Source organism: Epinephelus fuscoguttatus, linkage group LG4, assembly GCF_011397635.1.
Source record: "Epinephelus fuscoguttatus linkage group LG4, E.fuscoguttatus.final_Chr_v1".
Taxonomy (NCBI): Eukaryota; Metazoa; Chordata; class Actinopteri; order Perciformes; family Serranidae; genus Epinephelus; species Epinephelus fuscoguttatus.
Window position 1 is genome coordinate 8446185 of NC_064755.1, and position 17440 is coordinate 8463624.

Sequence of the window (17440 nt, forward strand, 5' to 3'; positions counted from 1 at the left end):
GTCCAGATGTTGTTTGGCTTTTACTGCCAAACCTTCGCTTGTTGTTCTTCAGTCAAAGTGTCACTGCTCCCACTTGGACAAAGTGTGAAAGGCATCATGAACTTGCATGTAAGACAACACAACAAGTGGAGTGAAACAGAATGTAATTGATTATAGAATAATCAGATTTGTTGTTCCAAAAGTTGTATGTGTGACTTTAGAAAGAAAACCACTATATAAACTCTAGGCTGACTTCTACTTAAGGTACAAAAAATATATAAATGAAATACATTCTGAGGCAAGAATACAGCTTATAAAAACAAACTTTTAATTGGAATTCTTACATCAACAGAATTTCTCAGTATTCCTTCTTAATTTTTAAGCACCATCTTGAAACACTGTGCAGCAGGTAGGCTACTTGCTATATTCATTATATACAGAAAAATATAAAGTCCTATTACCATTGTGTAACCACTATAACCCAACTGTCCATTGGTGACCAGAATCATTTGTGCATTCAGCTAGTGAGCTCAGATTTTTAATGTTTATCCTGCGTGGCCTGTCGCTTTAGCCTACTCCAACATTAAGTAAAGGCAAACAGGAAGTAGGAAACTTTTTTTTTTTTGAGATGACTTAGGGTGAAAAGCACAGTATGTTACAAAAAATGGTAACAAAAAGGGTTTGGAAAATATACCTTAAATGGTCAGTCATTAGAATACTCCATGCCATTAATCCATCCACAATCAGATGATAATATCTAACAATTTATCTAACAGTTTTTTTTAAATCCGAGTGTTGGGTTACAACTTTTTAAAAAGAACAGGTATCCTACACAGGCCCCAGGAGTCTTTTGTTCTTGAGTCAGGTGAAATGTTCAAAACACTGCTGCCACTTGTAGCCTGCATGTTACAGTGTGTGTGTGAGTGGATGTCTCCATCATTCCTTAGTGTCGAGGGCCACCCGGTCGGGGAAGAGGGGCACCTGATCCAAGGGAGGGAGGGGAAAAAAATAAATATATACAAAATGTTACACAATTAAGTTTAATCGATATTTATTGTGTGCTTATACACATATTTTGTTTTAGGTCACAGTATTTCTATAGTGATGCCACTTATTCTGCAATTATCGCTTGTAACATTGTCCCGACCTATGGTGGCAGGGCAGCGTTTCTTTAGAAACATAGTGACCACACTCCAGTCTCCACCAGGGTCACCCCTGTGAGTAAACGGCTTCATTTTGTGCCACAAAACCCCTTCAGTTCTGTTCACTATGTTAGCATCACTAGCTATGCTGATGCTTCCTTGAGGGGTTTCCATGCCCAAAATTAAGTTGCTCGCTCACCAGGGCGACCTGGGGAGAGATCGGAGGATGGAAACACTGCAACTTCCACGTGGGTCGGGATGACTTTAGTGTAAGTACGGAACAAAGAATAGTAGAAGTGACCCACCTGGAGAAGAGAGAAGTGGAGGGCGGGAACTCTTTAGAGTAGGCGGAGCTCCTCTAATAAGGGGAGGGCCCCTGGGACCTAGGTGGTATGGAGGGACATGGAGTAAGGGCCCACGAGGCACAGGGGGGTTGCCGTAGGGGAGGTGTGATGACAGGGGGCCTCGTAAAGCTGAGGGCCCTAATGATGGACAAGGAGGTCGATGTAGGGAGAGTAAAGGAGGAGGTTTGGTTTTGGGATAAGAGCCTAAAAAAAAAAAAAAGACCAAAGACATGTCTGAATGAAAACATCAATAAAATGAAGAAGCCAAAACAACACAAAAATAAGACTTCATTTTGTCCATCAAGTCTTTTTCAAACTGTTCCAGATCAGAGCCATAGCTTTGCTAAGATAGACACAACTGAGGCACTCTGTAAAATATATGGTGAAAATACAAATGTGCAGAAATATAACCATACTGGTAGCACTGTTGCTCACAACTTTCTCACAACTTTCTCAGTTGGTCATTCTGTTTTTTCCTGGTACAGCATGGTATTTATCAATGACCAGGCAACCTGATGAAGAGTTGTCTAAATTTACATAGTTTAGTTTTGCAATGATGTGAAGACTGACAGTGACTTGAGACTTGATATTTGCAAAGTTTTGTAATCTGAACATTAGGTTTCTCTGCCTGAGCAGTGGCTGACATAAAAGGTCATGTTAGCATTAGTCTAATCTAACCCCTGAAAAGAAGTCAGGAGGGGCTCAGTATTTCAGGCCACGCCCTCGTCACTGTAGGTTTTGTGTTTCGTACTGTTGTAAACCTTCAAAGTGTCTGAGTCTGATTAACTCTCCAGTCTAACCTGGTGAAGGCAGGAGTGGAGCAGGAGGTGGGTGGTGCTCCATCATGGGCCCACCTGCTCCTGCTGCAGTCTGAAGTTGAGGGGGCCCGGGTGGAGTGGGGAGCAAAGGAGGTGGTTTTCCCAGTCCTGGGGGTAACATATTATCCCTCTCCCCCTCAGTGTTGGAGACTGGAGACACAAAAGACAGAAATAATAAAAAAAAAAAAACATACAGGGGAACCACAATTGTCAGGAAAAGTATGACCCAAAAAGAAGAAAAGAACAGTTATTAAGTTCAAGGTGCAATCAGTAATATTGACAAAGTTCCAGTCCCAGCTCTTTGAGGTACTACAGTTTAGCCAGCGCCCCACCTTGTGTGTGCTCCTGCCGGGAACGGACGTACTCTGAGATGGTTTCCAGCTCTTCGGGGTAGAGATGAACCCCCTCAGCTAACAGCAAGATGAGCTGGCGGGTTTCAGAGGGAACAGCATGGCGTTCAATCTTTTCTCGCTCCAGGAAGTCATCCAGTAGCTGTGACGCCTGTGCTGCACTGTCTGAGGGGTCCCTCGGCGAGCGCTCTTTGACAAGTCCACGACTGTACTCAGCCACAACAAAGTCCATGGCCTGGTCTTTTGGCATGTTGCGATGGACTGGGGGTGTTTGAAATGTTAATGATGAGTTGAAAATAAGACAAGCCAAAAGCTGTAGAACTAGCAGTAAAATCAATGGGGTTCTGGCAGGTTACTCAGGTCACACTGAAATCGGTTTCATTTTGATGTGATGTTGGTATCAGCAAATTCCCCGGAAATGTGGATATTTTGGTAGGTAGTACTTTTGAATGGGTACTCTTGAATGCAAGTTGTTGTAAGAGGAGGGTCAATGAGGGGGATACAACTTTATAAAGATGTGCATTTAACAGTAGCTTTTTGTGCTGCATTATGTTCCTGAACATAAAATACCTAATCTGCAAGCTTTTAGGAAAAGCTTGTTTAAAGTTGCATTCAGACATGTGACACCAAAGCACAATAAATACATTTTAGATTAACTGTGTATTTAAATTATCTGGTGCAATATTTTATTATATTTGCTTTAAGGACATGCATTATCTTGATTTCATTTTACTGATTTTAAGTGGGTTGTGGAAACAAGAATGTGTTTTGATCTGTTTTTTTTTTTGTAAGCTAAACAGAGTATCATGTTGATTGAGTAAATGCATCCCTTTGCACAGTTTTGATGTTGTTGTTTTATGCAATGCAAAGCTGCAATCTGTATTATCCTGATTTGTTTGTGCATGTATCAGTTTTTGTGGAAAATTTAAATCAACAGGTCACTTAACCTAAGCACACTCAGTGATGTGTATTCCCACATGATGAAATTGTTTTTATTATAAATATAGTAATAACTGTAGCTGGGGAATATATGAGTTCTGCATGCTATTCGTTGATTTCTTTTTGATCAGTTGTATGCAGATCATGGTACAGATATTGACAGTGTCACTTTTTCATAATGTGAACTGCATATTGTTTCACATTGACTCACCTTAAAGGAAAACTATGCCTTATTACAACTTGGGTTTTGTTTTCATAGCTCTAGTTGTCAGTAACATTGGTTATAATAACATCTTTCTGAAGGTATCAATTGCCAAGGTGTCCAAACATGACAGCATTGCTAAGAACAGGTCCAATAGGGACACAAGTAAGAGCAGTCAGTGTGCACTACTAGGTACAGAAGGTCAGAGCTGAATCAGGAAGTCTGTCTGTAAACTGTTATGTTCATGATAGATAGTTTTAGCAATGTAGCTGTGTTCACAGACCTCAGAAGTTACTTTGTGGAGTACAGTGTTACCATAACTAATAAAGCCATTGCCCCGAGCTGTGAAAATAAACACCAAGTTGTGCTGAACCACAGTTTTCCTTCAGAGGAACAGTTTAATATTTTGGGAAGTTTGCTTATTATCTTTGGATACCACTCTCCATGTCTGTACTGTTCAATATGAAGCTCCACCAAGTAGCCCATTAGCTTAACTTTAATTTGTCCAAAGGTAAAATAATTCACCAGGGCCCAGATAAGATTAGTCCAACACATAACCCCCTGCAAAATCCCAATGTGTTATTTTTTACTTCATTTTGAGGTTTTTGTACAGAAACAAACAAAACATAAAAAAGTGTCCATTAGTGAGTTTTAGAGGCAGGGATGGCTTCATATGTATCATACAGATATGGGAGTGATATTGATCTTCATCGAACTCTTGGCAAGAAAGCCAAACCAAAATATGTAACTTTGGTACTTTTAGACTCCTTACAGTTTGTTATGTTTGTAATGTTATGTAATGTGATGTCAAAGTGTAGCCCAGTGGCAGGCAGTGAATGATCCGCCAACAGAGTGCAGTTGTTGTGTATTCTGAGAGAATATTGTGTAGCTTTGATGGATGTAGAGATGAATGTTTTTCTATTTAATATAAATGTTTTTAGGGCTGTACCGAAATGTCCTGTTTTACATTCAAAGCTTTTACTGATGTTTTCAAATGAAGCTTAAAGGGATAGTGCACCCAAAAATGAAAATTCAGCCATTATCTACTCACCCATATGCCGACGGAGGCCCTGGTGAAGTTTTAGAGTTCTCACATCTCTTGCGGAGATCGGCGGGGGGGAGCGGCTAGCATACCTACTGGCTGACGGCGCCCCAGACTAACGTCCAAGAACACAAAATTGAATCCACAGAGTACCTCCATACTGCTCATCCATAGTGATCCAAGTGTGCTGCAGCCGCGACATAAAAAGTTGTTTCGAAAAACGTCATATGAACTCTGTTTTTAGCCTCACTGTAGCCTGTAGCTCTGACTGTTTCTCTGTGCTCCAGGCTGATGTGTGCGCGCCTGCGCGAGACCAGTGAAAGCATGAGCTTTGCTCACCCGTGTTTACATCATGTGACACATGCACCGCAGGGGGAGACAACAGTAACCACAGTAGCTAAAAGATAATTTGCACTACGGTCTTTTAGCAAAGGACAGCCCAACATGTCTGAAGACTTTGAAACTGAGGAGGAACAGCATTTCTTTGTTGAGTCGTACTTGTTTGAGCCCGAGTATAGGCACGGAACTCAGGCTACTGGACGAAGCAGCCGCCGCAGCTCATGAGCCTCAGCCAGCTGCAGAATACCGGAGTCGAGCACTGGAAACCTGGTGGTGTGGTTGTTTCAAATGCAAAGCAATGCCAACGGATGAGGAAAGTCTTTGCTGCTCAGACTGGGAATTGGTGATGCCTGCACTTGAGAATCTGGACATCAGTACTGACAAGACTGCTGCTCTTCAGAGACCGTGCATCACCGACCACCCTGAGCGTGCACACGTGAGCGCAGAGCACAGAGAATCAGTCAGAGCTACAGGCTACAGTGAAGCTAAAAACAGAGTTCATATGACGTTTTTCGAAACAACTTTTTATGTCGCGGCTTCAGGACACTTGGATCACTATGGATGAGCAGTATGGAGGTACTCTGTGGATTCAATTTTGTGTTCTTGGACGTTAGTCTGGGGCGCCGTCTACCATTAGGTATGCTAGCCGCTCCACCCGCTGATCTCCGCAAGGGATGTGAGGACTCTAAAACTTCACCAGGGCCTCCGTCGGCATATGGGTGAGTAGATAATGGCTGAATTTTCATTTTTGGGTGCACTATCCCGTTAAGAGTGTCTGTGTCATATTTCAAGCCATCATCATGTTAAAAAAAAAAGAAAAAAAGAAAAAAAAAGAAAAATCCTCAAAGTAATTTATCTGATTAATGAGTTAGGACACATTCACACTGGCGCTACTTGGTCCACTTTAAAACCAACCCTGGTCCACTTCCACGGATAGTTTGGTTCATCTGGAGAGGTGTGAATGCTCAATTGAACTCTGGTGCGAACCAATGAGCGAATCCTGGTCCGCCTGGTCTCGGTTCACTTGCAAGTGAACCCTGGTGCGGTTCACTTACAGTGGGAAATGCATACAGACTATCCAGGGAACCAAGGAGATGAAGTGAACCAAAGAGAGAAGTGACGTAGAGTGCAGTGCATTTGGGGTAGGAAAAAACCAAAGCCAACAGCCCAAACTGCGAGAAGCAGAGGCGACAATGCTAACCACTGCAGCACCGTGCTGCCCTATGCAAAAATAAACAAATACACAAAAATCCGCGCAGCTATCAAATCATGATTGAGAATTCAAAGGTACATAATATGAATGAAGCTTCGAACTATTCAGTACAGCCCTGAATGTTTTAACCACAAAGACCATGTTGAATTCTACATGGGAGTATTTGCTTTTATTTTGGTTGTGTGCAAAATGTATTTTAGATTGTGTGTTCAAAGGTTTTGGTTGAATCTATGTTAGACCACATTAGACTGTTGAAAAGGGATGGAGGGTTGTAACTGTGGTGGTTTGGCTGAGATTGAAGGAATGAGGGGCAGGGACTTACTTTTGAGGGATTCTGAGAATATGATAACAGTGCAGGAGGACAGAGCTACATTTGTCTGCTCCACCAGAATACATAACGGGGAGCCGTCAGCTCGGATATCCTGCAGAGCCCGGGTCAGGCCCGACTCCGCCTGAAGGTAGAACATTTCCACTGACAGGCCACGCTCCTGCAAGCACTGGCTTAGCGATTTGGGGTAATCCCTTTGAGAGGAAGAGAAACACGTTGTTAACTTGACATTTCTATATTGAGTGACTCAGCTGGCATATAGAGAATCCTAAATTATATCTCTGAGAAGAAATTAATAGAGGGTTATTTTATGTGTGTTGTGTGTATGTCAGTTAATACATCAGGTGAAACAGAGGGTCTTATTCATATTGAAGACTAGAGTGAATTTGCAAAGAATTGTGGTCCTTCTGTCAAACGAAAAACCTACACACACACGCAAAACAAAACTTTTAACTGTGGCAGCAGCTGTTAGGTGTAGGTGAGTTTGGTTGCATTTTAAAGTGCACATTTCCAAAGCATCAATGGTGAGGGTCATGTTTTCATATTAGTTCTCGGGCTTCATGAAACACTTCTTCTCAGATTTATTCTTTGCTCCAACATTCAACAAACATACAAAGTGAAAACTATGAAGTTAGTTTTAAGTTGGATATTGGACAGACATTCACTCTGGATCCAGCAGCATCTTCTTTCTAAGTTTCAGCCTGTGTTGGCAGTAGAGGGGCAGACAACTCACCTCCTAGCCCTCAGATTTAACTGTTACGGTGTGACTGACCGATCATCAATGTATTACTGTTTAAATAACACAAAAACAACAATTTAAAAATTATACTAAATTGGTGAAAATAATGTATTTTTCCCAGTAACTTCCATGTAAGGTGTTACACTGACTCAAATTTAACACCAAAATGTTTAACTACACTGAAAATGCGAGACACACATCTGCATATGGGATTTTAGCATTCCTTCCATTTTAGAGACAGCATTTAAAGCTGTTGGAATCATGAGAAGTTGATAATTTAGGTGTTGAGGCTGATATTTAGTCAGTAATATTTACATGGATGGATGAATCTTCATATAAAATAGAACTTTAAAAAGTTTCCATATTAACTTTGCTGAGAAGCTGCTCAAAATATTCCCTTATACTTAAATTTAAAGTAGATTTTACTGTGCAAGTCATTGATTTCAGTCAGATCCGTCCTTGGCTGTGGCATAAGTGCAGATAAAGAAGGGAAAATACATCAAATGGTTCAGTTAGTAGTTTCTGAATGCAGGTAAATCATAAAAAAATGGTGCATGTAATTTTAAAAGTTGCATGCACCAGTGTATAGTCACAGAAAGAAATGTTTCCAGCCTTGTGGTTATAGTTCACTACTCCTAACTGTGTCACACTACCATAAATGCAGACACACCTGCCATATTTGGCAGAGCTTCATAGTTTCCATTTGTGTATGAGTATGTTGTGCATGAATTAATTTTGATGTTGCATTGTGTAGTGAGTGTAAATGTTTTATGAACTTCTACTATTAATGTGAACAGAGGATGCAACGGTGTTAACGATATATAATGTTTGTCACCAAGTGGGGCAAAGGCAGATCAATTTAATGGTGTTCATTTATGTGCTCAATACAGCATCCACTGGTGAACCATTAACAACCATGTCATGAAAAGATAATGCTGAATATTTCCCTTTATGATGACAAAAGAACATTTGATTTGTGTGTAGCATGTCACTGGCATGTAATGGAAGCTTTTGAGTAAAATGAAGTTGTTTTTAAAGAATGTGTGATCCAAGTTATATTTCATATGTAATGTACAGAGACTATAAATGCCATTTAATGACATTTAGATCAGACTTTAGTGCAAAACTTTAAAGCTTTGTTGGAATGGTGTGTTTGTTTGACACTGTTGGAGACACATATGTTTCTGCTTTAAAACTGCTGTGAAAGGGTAGCCTGGATTGCATTCTATATATGCATGTATAAAATTGATGTGTATTGACTAAAGGTATGATTAATGTTATGCCTGAATGATATTGTACATTTTTATATGTGAGAGAAGATTGTAAAGTCACTGTGCTGATAGAACACAAAAACACAGCTCTTAATGTTCCTCCTTTCTTTGTGTGAGTGTAAATGGCATATAGAAATCAGACAAATCTGGTCAGTGATAAAACTGCATGTTAAATGAAGTGAGTGAAATTTGGATTTGGTGTTTGTGGACCTATTATTTATCAGTCACCTACTACAAAATAGGCTCCTGAGGATAGGAGGAGCAAAGCTAAGATTTGTGGGGTGTTAAAAAAACTTCATATAGTCTCAAACTATCTTTAAGACAGTAAGGATGATGACATGAGTAAGTTTTATTGCTATCAGGAGGAGAGAAACAGGGACTTGCCTGTCAGTGATCATAAATCAGACTTAATTGGAAAGACATAATCATTCAACAAAACATATAGTAAGCATGTTGAACATTTCAAAATGATAATCTGGGCCTTGTTTTCCAGGTTTTGTTTTTGGCACGATGACTGATGACGATTAACCATCTCACTATGGAGCGCTGCATACTGTGTGCTCCTGTCAAATACTCTGAAACGTAGGGTCAGCTGGTTATCTTCAACAGCTGAATCTAAAAAAATCCAAAACAGATCCAGCAGTTGCTTGTAGCTAGTCTACAAAACAACACTGACTGACAGTAATCCTTCAGGTTTAAGTGCAGGAATTGGGCAACATTTTAAACATACTCCCTTAACAACAGGGGGCTTAACATTATTGACATCTGATGTACAATATATTGATTCTCAGTGGCCAAAGTATGAAAGTGCATTTGCAAGTAAAGTAAATAAGTAAAACATAAATCTATCTATAGATAGATATAAATACTATCTCTGTAATAACAAAAATTCAATTTTTGAACAAGCGCAGGGGCAACATAGTAGGCTAAATCATAATTCTGCTCCTCTGCTTTTTTCTTATTCCACATAGAGCTAATCTTGTCTCTATCTGTCTGCTTTTGTGTGTGTCTGCTTATCTTGCACCGACAGTAGGCTGCTACTAAAAGAATACAGAAAAGAAAATAGACCAGATGCAGGAACTATTGCAGCAGATTGATGTGCAATGATAGGTTTAGCTCTGGAGCAACCAATAGAGTGGCCAATGGAGCAGCTGGTGGAGCAGCCAATGGAGCAGCTGTAGGGCTCCATATCCGGCTTCCCGACACTTCCGCCAACTATAGGAAGCTTAACCTGGCAGCTCCATGAAGCTCCATTGCTAGCCTCGGAGCTCCATCATTGGCTTCTAGGCTTCGGAATGCTTCACAGCACTTGTCTAAATGTAGCACACGTCTCTTGTCTTAAACCGGCACCCTCTCCCAGAAAGCTTTCACATACTTAAATTGGCACAAATGGATTTAACTTGAATAGGTACTCTGTAGTACCAATGTACTTCGGTCGGTATCCTCAAAAGTGCAGAGTCAGTAACCAAACCTAGTGGAAGAAAAACTATCACAGTACAAAATGCATTATTGTTAAGTGAAAAATGATAGGTATACAATCCCTAACGTTTACTAATGGCATATAAATCCAGTTTTCTTTACATGAGCATGGACAGTTTTTATTCAATCGTCTTGATGGGGAAAAACTAGGAAAACAAGGCCCAGGTATAAAATGACTCATTATCCTTTAGTACAGTATGTGCAAGAACATGTTTTGTCTTCTTACATCATTACATATTATATTAATTCCATTGTCATCTGTCACTGGCAGGTGAGCCTACATACAGAAGTCAAAGGTTCTTGGCTGCCCCTACTCCTAAAAAATGACAATTAAATGACATCGATCTTGGCAGCCAAGTATAAACGCTGCAAGTAAAACATATTTCTACTTCAGCTGCTTGTGGTTTTGATTGTTGTTACAAGTACTCACCTGCACCGGTTGGTGACAGAGAGGACTACGCAGTCAGCTGGCTTCCTCTCCTCCTGCACCTGTCTGTAGAACTTCTGATACAGGGCTTTACGTCTGTCTGCTGGAGTGGAGCCCTCTGACTTAGCTGGCTTGGCTGGCTTGGCTAACATCAGACGTGTTATTTAAAAGTGAAAAAGAATGGGAAACCAGTTAGTGAAGAAATGCAGATTGGCACAGTGACAAAACATGGATATTCCTGTTGAAAATTTGTGCAAGAGATAAAAAAGGAAACACATGGTGCTCAAGGTTGGTGCAAACTTTTTACTGTGATCGGTAAAGAGAAACAGTCTCACCATTTGGCTGATGCTTGAACCCCTCGAACTTCACACTACCACTGTAGTTTTTAATTTGCTCTAGTTCTTCATAACTGGAAACAGACAAACAAACAGATAAACAAGAGCATCTATTGTTACACTGTAAATGAGGGAAGTATACACACATGTATGATAAATGTATTTAAGCTAAATTGATATTACAAAATATACTACAGATGTTTTAACTGTAACTGTTTATTTGGTAGAAAACTTCCAATGAAAACTGTCCACAGTGAGGTTGGAGGACTGTCCTGACTGAACGCGACATTAGTTCTTTGGGGCAACATAACTGAAAACCCCTCACTTCCACACTGAGTGATGTGATGGTAGCCTGAGCATACTATGGACCTCGACGTGGTAGTCTAATATAACAGGTGACTGCTCTCAAATGCTTTTATTCTTGTTTCCACTCCAGTTGTTTTGAATACAATTGTGCTGCTTGCCAAAACATTCCTATCAACATTTAGTGCAGTCAGCCATGTCTAATATGTCACTCCTTTGTCCACTATTTTACAGCTGAAAACAGAGATTTTTGAGGAAAAAGAAGGATCCGGGGGGAACTCAAAGGAACGCTTTATAACGGTGACTAGATTATGATAACACAGTATATCTAACGTTCCCACACAAACACTGCAGATGCATGTGGTGAAACAGAGGCTTTGAATTGTGAGGCTGGTAACGTTACCTGTCCAGGGCATCCTTAAGCTCCTCGGCCCTCTCCTCTCTGGGGGGGTAAGGCGCTGCTCTCCGAAACATACGCAGCTGCTGAGCACTGTACAACACAAGAATGCGTGCCTCGTCAAATAACAGGTGGAAACGGGTCTGGTTTCAGTTGGTACACTGTTTTATTGCTATGGCTGCTACCTAGCATATCAACTGCTAATGCTAAACTCGCTACAGAGCACCGTTCAGCTCACCTTCCGTTTGGGTTGGCACTTGGCCGCCGGGCAGCTCCAGACGACTTCGCCCACGACGACATTTTATCTGCAACTTCACCCAAATAAAACCAAGCTTTAAATGACAAGGAAAGAACAAACTATTTCCTGTCGTTACACCACCAGTGTTGTACTACAATCTTCCCTGTAGCGGGAAGGAGGGGGATGAGGAGGAAACGGAAGTGGAGGAGGAGCCGATCTTCTTCTATCAGTTGACTGACCAGCTTACAGGCGTTTTACTGCCACCTGCTGGACTAAATTGTTTACAACGAAATTAAACCGGAATAAAACTGAACCTCTTTAGCAGTATCATGCTTTGATCCCTCTGTGATGCTTCTCTTCCCCCATACCTGGCATTATACACATTATGTCAGGGAAGAGTCAGGGTATCCTCCCTCAAAAACTATTTTAATATCTCGAAGATTAGGCCTGTTAAGTCATTATTATGATTTCATCAGCCAAGGTTTTGACATATGTGCCCGTGGGATTTGAGTGAAATTAAATATTGTTTGTGGTGGAAATGATGAGCTCCTCAGCATCACTATATATTAATGATTGGACCAGTGATGGAGTGTTGACCTTATATTAAATAGGTCACTGCAAAGTTACATCAGACCTGACTCTTTAAAAACCTTACTGTCTGATTAACTTTTTTGTCCACAGCCAAAGTCACTATAGTCAGTGTTTAAATTTCCCCAGTCACTCAGTTGTTTATTGAGTGGTGATTGAAGTAAATCTATCTATCATCAGTTGGTCAGTGGATGCTGCTAATTATGTACCCTGATTATAATTAGACAGCCTACTGTTGGGCAGCAGTAAGACACATATAACTGCAACATCCCTGTTTTGATGCCAGCTTGAGACCTTTTTCTAGTTTTGCAACACATCCTCCTGTGGTTATATATCACTAGAAATAAAACACCAGTCCAACACAACGACCACATGCATTTCCTCAGACAAACAGGGCAGTCTTACTGGATCTTTACACTTGATGGTTCAAAAAATAATGCTAAAAGAACAACCTTAACATTTTAGTATTGCATGTTCAAGATCCACCTATGAGGCTATATGGACAGCAACTGAGTTGACCATTGGGGTGCTGTCAAACCAGCAGTGGATGCCTTTACTTTTAAGGAGAGGACAGAGTGAAGAAGAGGAGTAGTGTACAGAACACAGTCCCATGTCCAAAGGGAAAACTAGAACCACAAAACAATGCACGTACTAAAGCCCATGATTAATGAGATGTGTGATGTGTAAAAGGGTTTTTTTTACATTTTCCAGTTTGCCTGTGTGTAATGAGAGTGTGCAATATTGTGTATAAAGGGAACAGATCATTTTTGCCAGCTACAGCAATTTTGGCCATGTGGGCACTCAGTGTATGCCAGAGCTGGATACTCCCCCAATCTCGCTGCTGGGTGAAAGCATTTAAAACCATACAATAAGCTAACACTAGGGTGTTCTCATCATGTATGCACAATGATCTTTTTGTGCTTTGCTTTCGAGGAAACAAATAGGGTCTCTGTGTTATCCATGTATAAATGTCTGCGTGTTCCATGTTTAAAAAAAAAAGGGAAAGACAAAAATGAACATGCTTTAGCGTGTTTAAATTGACAATAATTTGTTGATATGTAGTAAGTAGCCTATAACTGCACTGATTTCAATAATTACCCCTAATTCATGTGAATGTGACTTTTCTATCAATTTAAGGGTTATTCCACAAAGTAGGCAAAGTTAGTGTTGCACTTCCATAAGGGTATCAAGTTCCAAAATACACTGGATACATTTCAACTCACAATGCCCATGTCTTTCAAATTCCATAGTATTTACTCTGATGACAATATTAGGATTGTTTTCTCATTCTTTAGAAAGCTCCATTCAGAGAAACATAAGCAATAGCCTACAACTGTTTTGACAGGCTATGAACTCCTCCTAAAGTACACTGAGCGTCATGTATAAAGTTGGTGCAATGCCCCTTTAACAGCTTGTTCCATCTCTTTTAAAACCTGATGAACATTCAGACAACATAATGTTGCACGGTTTGCCTTGTGTTTTTAAATCTAAGTCGATATTTCCCTCAATATGAAACAGAAAAATAATTGATTTAGTGCTTATATAACACTTAAACTGTTTGCTCAACCGTTTGGTAGAACACATATGGAGTTACTATCTTAATGAAAAATGAGTTGAACTGAACTCAACCTGACTGAGCTATCTCCACCTTAAATTTTCGGTTAAAGTATGTTATACAAATAAATAGATAAATAAATAAAATACTTGTGTGTGTATATATATATATATATATATATATATATTATATATATACAGTACAGGCCAAAAGTTTGGACACACCTTCTCATTCAATGCGTTTTCTTTATTTTCATGACTATTTACATTGTAGATTCTCACTGAAGGCATCAAAACTATGAATGAACACATGTGGAGTTATGTACTTAACAAAAAAACTGAAAACATGTTTTATATTCTAGTTTCTTCAAAATAGCCACCCTTTGCTCTGATTACTGCTTTGCACACTCTTGGCATTCTCTCCATGAGCTTCAAGAGGTAGTCACCTGAAATGGTTTTCCAACAGTCTTGAAGGAGTTCCCAGAGGTGTTTAGCACTTGTTGGCCCCTTTGCCTTCACTCTGCGGTCCAGCTCACCCCAAACCATCTCGATTGGGTTCAGGTCCGGTGACTGTGGAGGCCAGGTCATCTGCCGCAGCACTCCATCACTCTCCTTCTTGGTCAAATAGCCCTTACACAGCCTGGAGGTGTGTTTGGGGTCATTGTCCTGTTGAAAAATAAATGATCGTCCAACTAAACGCAAACCGGATGGGATGGCATGTCGCTGCAGGATGCTGTGGTAGCCATGCTGGTTCAGTGTCTGAGACTCTGAAATTTGGACTCATCAGACCAAAGCACAGATTTCCACTGGTCTAATGTCCATTCCTTGTGTTTCTTGGCCCAAACAAATCTCTTCTGCTTGTTGCCTCTCCTTAGCAGTGGTTTCCTAGCAGCTATTTGACCATGAAGGCCTGATTCGCGCAGTCTCCTCTTAACAGTTGTTCTCGAGATGGGTCTGCTGCTAGAACTCTGTGTGGCATTCATCTGGTCTCTGATCTGAGCTGCTGTTAACTTGCGATTTCTGAGGCTGGTGACTCGGATGAACTTATCCTCAGAAGCAGAGGTGACTCTTGGTCTTCCTTTCCTGGGTCGGTCCTCATGTGTGCCAGTTTCGTTGTAGCACTTGATGGTTTTTGCGACTCCACTTGGGGACACATTTCAAGTTTTTGCAATTTTCCGGACTGACTGACCTTCATTTCTTAAAGTAATGATGGCCACTCGTTTTTCTTTAGTTAGCTGATTGGTTCTTGCCATAATATGAATTTTAACAGTTGTCCAATAGGGCTGTCGGCTGTGTATTAACCTGACTTCTGCACAACACAACTGATGGTCCCAACCCCATTGATAAAGCAAGAAATTCCACTAATTAACCCTGATAAGGCACACCTGTGAAGTGGAAACCATTTCAGGTGACTACCTCTTGAAGCTCATGGAGAGAATGCCAAGAGTGTGCAAAGCAGTAATCAGAGCAAAGGGTGGCTATTTTGAAGAAACTAGAATATAAAACATGTTTTCAGTTATTATTTCACCTTTTTTTGTTAAGTACATAACTCCACATGTGTTCATTCATAGTTTTGATGCCTTCAGTGAGAATCTACAATGTAAATAGTCATGAAAATAAAGAAAACGCATTGAATGAGAAGGTGTGTCCAAACTTTTGGCCTGTACTGTATATAATGAGAAGGTGTGTCCAATGATGAGAAGGTGTGTCCAAACTTTTGGCCTGTACTGTATATACAGGGAACCTGTACTGTATATACAGTACAGGCCAAAAGTTTGGACACACCTTCTCATTCAATGCATTTTCTTTATTTTCATGACTATTTACATTGTAGATTCTCACTGAAGGCATCAAAACTATGAATGAACACATGTGGAGTTATGTACTTAACAAAAAAGGTGAAATAACTGAAAACATGTTTTATATTCTAGTTTCTTCAAAATAGCCACCCTTTGCTCTGATTACTGCTTTGCACACTCTTGGCATTCTCTCCATGAGCTTCAAGAGGTAGTCACCTGAAATGGTTTCCACTTCACAGGTGTGCCTTATCAGGGTTAATTAGTGGAATTTCTTGCTTTATCAATGGGGTTGGGACCATCAGTTGTGTTGTGCAGAAGTCAGGTTAATACACAGCCGACAGCCCTATTGGACAACTGTTAAAATTCATATTATGGCAAGAACCAATCAGCTAACTAAAGAAAAACGAGTGGCCATCATTACTTTAAGAAATGAAGGTCGGTCAGTCCGGAAAATTGCAAAAACTTGAAATGTGTCCCCAAGTGGAGTCGCAAAAACCATCAAGCGCTACAACGAAACTGGCACACATGAGGACCGACCCAGGAAAGGAAGACCAAGAGTCACCTCTGCTTCTGAGGATAAGTTCATCCGAGTCACCAGCCTCAGAAATCGCAAGTTAACAGCAGCTCAGATCAGAGACCAGATGAATGCCACACAGAGTTCTAGCAGCAGACCCATCTCGAGAACAACTGTTAAGAGGAGACTGTGCGATCAGGCCTTCATGGTCAAATAGCTGCTAGGAAACCACTGCTAAGGAGAGGCAACAAGCAGAAGAGATTTGTTTGGGCCAAGAAACACAAGGAATGGACATTAGACCAGTGGAAATCTGTGCTTTGGTCTGATGAGTCCAAATTTGAGATCTTCGGTTCCAACCGTGTCTTTGTGAGACGCAGAAAAGGTGAACGGATGGATTCCACATGCCTGGTTCCCACTGTGAAGCATGGAGGAGGAGGTGTGATGGTGTGGGGTGTTTGCTGGTGACACTGTTGGGGATTTATTCAAAATTGAAGGCACACTGAACCAGCATGGCTACCACAGCATCCTGCAGCGACATGCCATCCCATCCGGTTTATGCGTTTAGTTGGACGATCATTTATTTTTCAACAGGACAATGACCCCAAACACACCTCCAGGCTGTGTAAGGGCTATTTGACCAAGAAGGAGAGTGATGGAGTGCTGCGGCAGATGACCTGGCCTCCACAGTCACCGGACCTGAACCCAGTCAAGATGGTTTGGGGTGAGCTGGACCGCAGAGTGAAGGCAAAGGGGCCAACAAGTGCTAAACACCTCTGGGAACTCCTTCAAGACTGTTGGAAAACCATTTCAGGTGACTACCTCTTGAAGCTCATGGAGAGAATGCCAAGAGTGTGCAAAGCAGTAATCAGAGCAAAGGGTGGCTATTTTGAAGAAACTAGAATATAAAACATGTTTTCAGTTTTTTTGTTAAGTACATAACTCCACGTGTTCATTCATAGTTTTGATGCCTTCAGTGAGAATCTACAATGTAAATAGTCATGAAAATAAAGAAAACGCATCGAATGAGAAGGTGTGTCCAAACTTTTGGCCTGTACTGTGTATATATATATATTTAGTATGTATAAACTTTCTGAATTGCC

The 17440-nt window shown here is 40.8% G+C and overlaps 1 protein-coding gene across 2 annotated transcripts; it reads right to left on the reverse strand.

The window, feature by feature from the left end:
• Window positions 1-284: 284 nt before the first annotated feature.
• On the reverse strand, window positions 285-12113 carry si:ch211-216l23.2 (uncharacterized protein LOC565061 homolog). Of its 2 annotated transcripts, none has more exons than XM_049575083.1 (9): window positions 11886-12113; window positions 11654-11740; window positions 10948-11021; window positions 10616-10748; window positions 6691-6890; window positions 2616-2894; window positions 2266-2433; window positions 1427-1669; window positions 285-960 (listed from the first exon to the last, which is right to left on the reverse strand). In XM_049575083.1, exons 1-9 carry the CDS (start codon window positions 11945-11947, stop codon window positions 923-925), a joined length of 1284 nt encoding a protein of 427 aa, XP_049431040.1. In that variant the 5' UTR covers window positions 11948-12113; the 3' UTR covers window positions 285-922. The 2 variants fall into 2 exon arrangements, with proteins under 2 accessions (XP_049431040.1, XP_049431039.1); XM_049575082.1 differs by having other exon boundaries at window positions 10616-10757; window positions 11886-12111.
• Window positions 12114-17440: the final 5327 nt, after the last annotated feature.